Below are 9,423 nucleotides of genomic sequence, written 5' to 3'. Positions count from 1 at the left end.
ATCATATTATTATTATTATTATCATTTTATTTCAATTATTAAACTGTTTTTATCTCAACCCACGAGTTTTTTCTCACTTGTGCTCTTCCAATTCTCTCCCCCATCCCACCGGGTGGGGGGGAGTGAGCGAGCGGCTGCGTGGTGCTTAGTTGCCAACTGAGATTAAACCACGACACATGTTCTCTTCATAATGTCTGGGGGTATGATGCTGCTCCTGGGCCTTTCATTGTCTGTACCTCATGTATGTTACTGTTCTTCCTAGGCAGTCTTTGGGAGTGAAACATATTGTTGTCTCTGAGCCTAGCTGCCCGAGGTGCTCCTTATAGTCAATGCAAAGTGTGATTTGGCATCCCCTCTCTGGAGCACCTTCTGGAGGTGTGTCTCACTTCATTGGATGAGTGAGGGAGTGAGGATGAGTTTGCTCCAACCTGAGCGCCTGTAACATACCTAATCAGGTGGAATTAATTTAGGCTGGTGTGTGTTATGCTCTGTCCACAAAAAATTCCCCTAAATGGACAGGAGAAAGAACAAAGAGGAATAAACCCCTAGATCAGAGACATATCACTTTCACTGACTCTTATTAATATTACCAAATGTGACTCTCTTGCAGGTAGTATACAACTGGTCTCTACCCTTAAGTTCAAGAAGAAATCAACAAATCATCACAACGAGAACCTTTCAGATACTGAACAGGTTGGCTAAGAGACTGAGAAATGATCCATTGAAGTAGTAGTTTACATAGACTTGACTATGAAGGAATAGATAATGTTCTAAAAATAATTTATCACTGCCTGTTTCAGAGGGGCAGGAAAGGATGACTTCTTGTTGCTTTTTAAATGGATTTACAAGGCTGGTCTGTACTTGAGTTACTTTCCAAACAATGCTATTTAGAGGGATAGAGTGAAAATGTTTGAAGAGCTGCCTGTAATTGTAAAGTTATAACACATATACATATATTTATAGGTACTCAATATAAAATTAATGCATAAATAAAACTAATGGTATTTCATTCCAGAAATAAGCAAAACTTCGCTTTCTTTCACCAGAGGCACCATCTTCGTAAATATCCAAGCTTTTCTACAGGAGCCTGGAAGTGTTCCTCTCTCCATGAAGCATCAATACCTTCATGCAAACATAGAGGCACAAGTAACAATTGCGTCCATCATCTTAGTAGGTGTCTACGTGCTGATCATACTGGAAGTAAGCCAGTTTTGTACTTTGATTTCATTTTTACCCTACATTGTAAATAGAGCACAAGGAAGGGTTTCATTCTTGGGCTTTAATATACTTTTAAAATGTGCATATGAATCCTTGCTGTGCCATCAGTGTTGCTAATGGCGTGAATATGATATGTGCGAGGAAATTGTTCTGAATTGTAACTGATTTTGGCAAGTTATATTAACATTACAGAGATCTTGTGTATTTATCTATTAGGACCTATTAGTGTTTTAATATTTTAACAGGATTATAGTTTGGCTGTGAGAGTGAAAATAAGTCTGGGTTATAAAAGGTGCGGAAAATCTGTTTTTAAGTTAATCATTTTTTAAGATAAGGTAAAAGAAAAAAAGGCTTTGGTTATTCCCCTCTCTAAGGCACTTCAAACTATGAATTTAGTGTACTTTTAAAAGGTTAAACTAAGCACGCTTTTTAATGAGTGACATTTAGAAATTCTTTTACTGTATTATTTGAAGAGGAAATGGAGTCTGTGTTAACATCAAGGGACAGGGAACTTTAAACATATATTGCAACATCATTCCAAAGCTTTGAGGTACCAAACCCGATGAAAATGCGTTTCATCAGCACTAAGGATGGAAAACATGTTAGAAACAGCACAGGGCTCCAACTGACTTCTTTGAACTGAAAACACTTACTGTCTGATTATCTTGAAATAAAGAACAGATATGGGGGGAGAACTTTTTTTTATTCATGTGAGCATCCACACTGTCAATAAATTCTCCAAGTTGAATCACACCTGATTTACACTAGTATGAAACAGAGAAGTGAATCAAATCAAGTCTACAGGTGCTCCATAGTAAATATGTCCAGCATGCTCATTTTTCTTCCACATCCCTTGTGTGTTTTACGCTTTTCATCCTGTTACCTGTTGAAATGGTAAGATAGTTGAACACCTTCTAATCAAATATCAATAATGGATGCACACAACATGACAGATGCGTTAGACATTTAGATTATGTCATTCAGCAATGGTGACTTATTTATGAAGGTAAAAATGCCTCTATGTACTATAATATTAAGTGTGGAGGGGCATTGGACTAGATTTTACTATAAATATATGTAGGCATGCAGTACAGCACCAAAATAATCTTAATTTTAATTGCAGCTTTTCTTTTCAAAAGACCCCAACTATGCAACCATTTAGCAATTGCAAAAACATCAGGTTTTTAATGTATGTAAAGGGTGGTTTCATGTTTGCATCCTAGAAAGCTGCTTTGGAACAATTCATGTGTAAAAGGAAATAAAAGCTTGAAACTAAAAAGCAAAGCCAAGGAAAGCATGCATTTTTCCTGTTGTTTCTAAGAAAAAGCTTTAAAAAAATTCAGTAGCTTTTTGTTTCTGTGAAAAGAACAAGGAAAAATTTCTGTTGCTTGAATTCAAAGATAGAAATAGATACAAGTAAACTTTTTTTGAATTTTAAAATGTAGAAAGTCACCCATTGGCATCATGATGTTAGCTGTTTTCTCCATAACATCTGTAGGAATGACAAATGATACAACCAGAGTAAATTTTAAACAAGAAATATATAAGCTGGAAATAACTATCATAGAGACAAAACTTGACGGTTGTTTGGTTTCCTCATGGATCTCTTGCAAAAGATGGATGTTAATGTTGTTAGAATATGTAATAGTGGCTTACCTTATATTCAGTATTTATAACTTTAGTGCCTGAAGTCCTGCTTTCTCAACACATTGCACTCTATTCCATTATCAGTTATCACTGTTAGAGAAATCAATTAGTGCTGCTGCAGGAGTGATCTCTCATGGATTTTCATTTTCAGTGTTGCTGCTCCCCATCTTTTATCAGTCTTTATTAGTTTCCTGTGTTTTATTCGTTATCATTGACAATACAGGTTCAACTTCAGACAGTGTGGACATCCAAACAAGTTTTAGAGCTATATTTTCACATATTTTCTTATAACAATGAAGAAAGAGGAAGCATTTTATCTGTTACAACTCACAAAAGCCATCTGAAGGCGTGCCTCTTGCTCCTCCTGCACAGCCCTTTTCCCCAAACATGAATCATAGATCTTGTGCCCACAATCTCCTTGACCCCACTGTCCTCATCTTTTAATCCTTCCTTCCCCTTCTCCCCTTGCCCTTTGCTACCTTAGTCACCAGGGAGCATGTGGGAGAACAGGCTGCAAGAGCTTCTGCCTCTTGCAGATACAGATGGTGGGAAAAGCTGATGAAGTAAGAGGTTCCAGTTGGAAAATGAAGTGCATTTGCTGTAAACAGTCATCTTCTCAAAGTTGCGCCACTGTAAAGATACAGGGTAAATTCTGCTTTGAGGCAGCTGTTTGCCTCTATGTTGGCATCCAATTTCTAGGAGGTCAATGCATGTCAAGTACCAGTCCTTGTCGGTGGAGAAGACTTACTGTCTCAGGATGTGCTGTTCTTCAGAAAACACGTTAAGCTGTTGAACATCATTTCTTCAGACATTTATTTTAAGTGTTGTTTCTTTTGAAACTGATTACGTGTTATGTATTCATAAAATACAAATATATTTCTGGTAAAAGAAGATGCATCTTTTTCCTCTTTAATTTCTAATGATTTCTTTTTTATGCTTACAACAAACATGAATGTAGGATTGTGTCTTACTTCACAATCCTACTCTGCCCCTTGAAATTTTGTTATATTGCTTTTAACTCTCTTTAGCTGGACATCTCTTAGTTACATTTTCTGTTTGAAATCTGTGTGTTTTTTTCTTTTTTCCCCCATGTAATCGTAATCATCCTTTCCTTCAGTAACTAGACATTCATTCTCTTGAAATTTATTTTTCTTCAAATATCGATCAGTTCCCTCTTTGCATTTCAGTCTTCTGTTCCCTCCCCTTCTCCCAGAGGAGAAAGGAGAAAAAAATTCTGCTTCTTGTGGTATTTTTGAATTAATCTAATCTATACTATTTTATAGACTTGTTGAAAACAGTGAAGTATTTCATTTTGTTCTTGGAAGCCTACACTGCACAGGAAATTAAAACAAGTGCATGTTAGGAAAAAAAAAAAACAAATCAGTTTGCCAGTTTTACCTTTGTTGATCTCAGCTCTACCATCTGACCCTTCAGGATTGCTGAGGAACATAGGTAAGGTGGGCTATAAGTATGTTTTCACATTGGTTTACAGGGACATCTGGTGTAAAGTGCTGATGTAGAGTTCTACGCTGATGTTGCTGTACTAAATTAGTTCACAATGTATTTCAAGATAGGCTCTTTCTAGTTTTGATCCTCAAAATGTGTAGCCTCTTTTGATTGAGAACTTGAAAAAAAAAATTCAAATAAAAAAAACTTAGAAAAATTAATTTTTTACACTTTTCTGCTCCAAACATCTTTGTTCTTTCAGCTAAGAGTGTGTTTTGTCTTTTGCCTTCTTTGATTTCCATTCTTTTTCCAGCAAAACCTTTTTCTATGTATATAACTAAAGTGACTATTTACACCCCATTCACTCAGATTCAATAAGCAGTGGTGTATGGTTGTTCCTGGTGGTACAGCATAGTCACGGAAAAGTCGTGTGGATAAAATCTCATTGTTTCCTCTTTGGAACACAGTAAGATACCTTAGATTTCTCCCTGTTTGCCTGTATTTGTATACACAGAGAATGGGATAATACACTGCTTACCCTGAAAAGAAATCTATCTGCCTATCTATATCTTAAAATATCTGTTAATATTATAAAGTTTTATTGGTATTTAGAAAAGTTTCTCGACTTGATAAAGCTCTTATTAGTAATTATTAACTGCATATTTGCAGCTATGTTGGAGCTGCATTAATTAGAAATATGTAAGGAGGAATGTTAAACATTTATTAATAAAGGCCAGAGCTCATTAGAGTGAATTATTGTGTGCACTTGTCCAATATTTTCCTTTAATAATATATTTGTTTTGTGTTGTGGGTTAAAATGGAGTATTAGCTGTTTATGATACTTAAATGAGCCAGCAGAAACAAATATGGAGGTAATGGCCTTTTAAAAACTCTTTTATAAAACATTTTATTTAGTCAGGAGAAAAGGCAAGATAACATTCATTTTATTAAATTAAAAAAAAAAAAGAAGAGATACCAATAGCACATCAAATGGCAGAAAAACGATACCAGCAAGTATCAGAAATTCTGTGAGAGCCTCCATAGGGCTTGTTTTATCACAGGAGCTATCATTCAGTTTCATGTTCTGTCTTGTAGGTAGCCCTAAGAAAGATCTTGCCAGGATCTTTCAAATGGCATTTTAATGATCTGACATCTTGAATAATATTTACATGTCTCTATTTCTCCTTAAAACACAAATACTTGAAAGTGCAAGATCTGGCCTTAAAAGCTCTACCTTCTTACTAGCAGGAAGTATGGGCTTGTAATCACAATTTTTATTACTTTAATGGAAATGGAAAGTGTCAGTTTCTCTCCATATTACTTTTCTATTATTAACTATCTTAAATTATGAATAAACATCCCCTAAGCTTAATTTCTTTAACTCAAAGCAGAGTGATTTTTAATAGCACCTAACCAGCAGAAATTAGCTGCAGGCAGCAAAACTTTTATGTGGTTCAGTCTGACCATTTTTCTAGCGTTATGGGCTGGTTGAACCAGTGTTTCCTCGCAGGAAGCATTTTTACAAATGAAATAAGATGTTTGTTATTACTGCTGTCTATGCTCACACAGTCCAGTTTTTGCTTATTTCCAGTAATGAGGCTATTTATTTGCACATGGCAAATTATACTTCAGAGAGGGAATAGGAAAACAGAAGAAATATTCACTGGTATATGAAACATAATACTAAGTGATGGCAATAGACTAATCTTAAGGGAGAATGTTTCCGATGAGGAAAGTCACAGAAACTAGCGATCAGCATCCTCAGCATGGTTTCTCACTCCCCATCCATTCTCATATCGACCTGTCTTTAAATATAGTCAGAGAAGAGTGTGGATTAGAGTGTTCCTACCTCCGCATATGACCTACCAAAAGATTGGTAGCAAAGGGACAGAAGAAAATCCATAGCCTTTATTGGAAAAGACGGTGTAAAAAAGAAAATTGTAGCTGCTGCTCTCCCTGGCCTTTGTGGGAGAGAATATATTCCTGCTGCTTTCATTTGCGCTAGGATGGGAAAATTGTGAAGAGGAATTAAAACACTGCTGTAGGAGTTGGCAGAAAATTAGGGGCAGATTATCAGGACAAACCATCTACCCTCTTTGGTGAAGAGTCCGAGCCATACCTCACTGGGCAAGAATAAAAGTTTGCCCTCATCTGCGCTCCTGTCTGGGGGTGGGAGGGAGCAAAGGAGCCCAAGATCAGGGCAGAGCTGGGAAGCCAGTGCTCCTGGGTGTGCTGGCCAGCTTCCAGCAGGGCAATGATGCTCTCCTGCACACTTTTTCTTTCTTGAGAGACTACTGGTCCTGACTGGGGGAGAGAGAAGGCTGCCTTGGTATTGTCTTGATTAGCTGCAGTGTTTTACAGTGAGGTCGAAATGGAGCCAAGAGGTACGGCCTGGAGAGCAAACTTCCCAGCCCAAGGCAGAAATCATAAATGTTGTGGCTCTGGGGATTGCATGGAACCTGAATCCAGCGTAGTGAAACCTAAACCATAAAATCCAGTAGAAAAACAGCTTGAATTAAAATCTCGCTCCCTCTGGAGCAGGCTAGCTGCGTCCTTCCTGGGCAGCATGTGGTTGTGGGTCTGGTTTGGACTCCCCATAACCCTAAAGCACAATTACCATTCAAAAGTGACTCTTTTTCCCCCCCCCCCAAGATAAAAATGTGCAATATAATGAGGGCAGTCTTGCAATCCCCGCGAATAATGCTTTTAGGACATAAACTGAGGGTGTGCATTGGGAATAGTATCAAGGCACATGGAGCAGATGGAGGCAGCAAAGTCTGCTGAGATAGGTGCTGGAGCACTGGACTGAACAAGGGGATCCAGACGTGGGGCAGATCCATCTGTCCTGTCCCCCAGAGTGAAATATTCACCAAACGGTACCCTAGGTGTTCTCCTGGAGAGAACCACCTGTGACTGAGCTAGCAATTAAGCAGTATGGACTATCAAGGCTTACGGTCATTCCCTGACTTTCTCTGAGTTAGGAGGTGGGTGTGACCTCTGTGCATTTTGAGAGGCTCAAAATGACTTTAAAGCAGCTGTGCAGGAGTATTACAAGTTGCTCCTTATGAGGAACATTGGATCTCTACCCCTGAGGTGCTGGGATTTCTACCGCTTGGGTAGAGCAGAGCCACTGCCGCTAGCAAGGAGGCTCCAACAGGACAGAGCCAGCACCAGTTAGATAAACTACAGTTATTTTTACCTGCCGTAACTGCAATAAATGAAGTATAAAAGAAGCAGAGTGCTGTAAGACAAGGACAGGATAAGTTTAAATTCAAACAAAAATACAGTATAACAGCAAGCAAAATACTCAGCTGGATCCCAGCTTGATATGTTATAACACCGGTTTTGTATTATTAATCCAATATGAATATTGATTTTACACCGACTATTGCCTGTCTAATTGTTAGATCTATCTTGGTAGAAGTCTGGCTCTGCTCTGAATATGTGTGCTTTAAGGAAAAATATCTTCTTTTGGGTGCTATGGTACTTCTGTAGTATGTAAATTGGCCTTAATTAAGAACTTCATAGGAAAAAATTGCCACTGGATGGTGCTGCTTGCTATTCTAAGGGTTCGATAGGATTGTCTGCTTTAAAAGATACTGTGACCCAGGCTCCACTTTTCACAAAATGCTATTTTTTTGAATAATAGGAGTCATATTTTCAACAGTAAGTGTAAAAACTAATTTCCAAATGTCTATTTGCTATTTCCTATTGCCTTTTAAAACTAATTTTGAACTGTATTTTGTTCAATTTGTGAAAGACTGTCAAGCACAAATGTGTTGCCCTGCCTTGCATACTATGTATGTTGTGGGTTGGATTTTTCCTTTCTGTTTGGGACAGGCAATAGAACATTAAATTAGCTTAATTGAATGCTGTTGTTCAGCTTCTACCCTGCCTATGGCAACCAGAGGGGTAGAGAGCCATGAAGTCTTAAAATTTTAACAAGGTTTTAGAACACACATAGGCTTCTAATGCACACAAACAGGGACAAGAACCGCTAAGCTTCTTTTGGGGCCTCAAATGATTTCTTCCTTCAGCAAGAGCAAGGGCAAAAGTGAATGAACAAACATGAGAGAGTGTACGGGGCAGGCTTGGAGGGAGATGCGATGGCATGATCTAAAGAGGAAAAAAATTCAGAGAAGAAAACTGGAGTGAGAAAGAGAGGAGATGTCAGGGATGAAAGACTCTCCAGAGGAACCGCTGGCTAGAGCAGAAAGCTCCCTGGAAAAGGTAATGTGAGTGCTGCAGTTTGCCATACTGTTGTTCATAGTGCATGGCTGTAATTCTGTGTGGTCGTATTACCCTAATATTAAAAGAAGGCTGATGAAGATTCACACAGGGAAAGTAAAATAGGTTTGCCTCTCACTTTGTGATTTGCTCCATGTAATTTCTTTACTAGAAATTTACAATCTCATTAGTCTTGAGGATGATGAGATAACTGGGGAAATAAAGATGGTGGCATCTTCTTCAGTCTCAGAAAATGTTCTGAAACTGCAAATATAATGAGGGTCTTGTAGTCCCCACGAATAATACTTTTAGGGCTCAAAAACGAGGGTGTGCATCGGGAATGATATCAAGGTATGTGGAGTGGAAGGAGGCAGCAGAGCCTGCTGAGGTAGGTGCTGGAGGACTGGATTGACCCTTGCAAAAGGGTCTTGCAAAAGGGTTTTGCAAGACTGAAATCTTGTTGCCAGGCCAGCCTGTTGATATACAACAGCGCTGGTTGTGTCAGCCCACAGTAGCAGTCTGGTTTATCATCTTCTAGGTAGCCAGGGAAACCAGTACATACACCTCCAGGAAACACCAGAAGGGGAATATACAGTAACATCTTTGTCCTGGTTTTGGCTGGGACAGAGTTAATTTTCTTCCTAGTAGCTGGTACAGTGCTGTGTTTTGGATTAGGAGGAAGAATAATGTTGATAACACACCGATGTTTTAGTTGTTGCTAAGCAGTGCTTACACTAGTCAAGGACTTTTCAGCTTCCCATGCTCTGCCGACTGAGAAGGCTGGAGGGGCACAAGAAGCTGGGAGGGGGCACGGCCAGGACAGCTGACCCAAACTGGCCAAAGGGACATTCCATACCATGTGACGTCATGCTCAGTACATAAACT

General features: G+C 38.7%; 1 protein-coding gene across 1 annotated transcript in view; it reads left to right on the top strand.

The window, feature by feature from the left end:
- OCA2 (OCA2 melanosomal transmembrane protein) overlaps positions 1-9,423 on the top strand; it is a 184,428-nt gene that overhangs the window by 36,703 nt on the left and 138,302 nt on the right. Inside the window, exons 7-8 of the mRNA XM_009281338.2 lie at positions 611-693; positions 1,047-1,200. Of these exons, the coding sequence (XP_009279613.1) occupies positions 611-693; positions 1,047-1,200 (237 nt within the window). The remainder of the gene's footprint in view (positions 1-610; positions 694-1,046; positions 1,201-9,423) is intronic.

Source organism: Aptenodytes forsteri, unplaced genomic scaffold (assembly GCF_000699145.1).
Source record: "Aptenodytes forsteri isolate BGI_AS27 unplaced genomic scaffold, ASM69914v1 Scaffold212, whole genome shotgun sequence".
In the NCBI taxonomy this organism is placed as follows: domain Eukaryota; kingdom Metazoa; phylum Chordata; class Aves; order Sphenisciformes; family Spheniscidae; genus Aptenodytes; species Aptenodytes forsteri.
The sequence above is the reverse complement of the archived record's forward strand: the minus strand, read 5'-3'. Positions and strand labels throughout refer to the sequence as shown.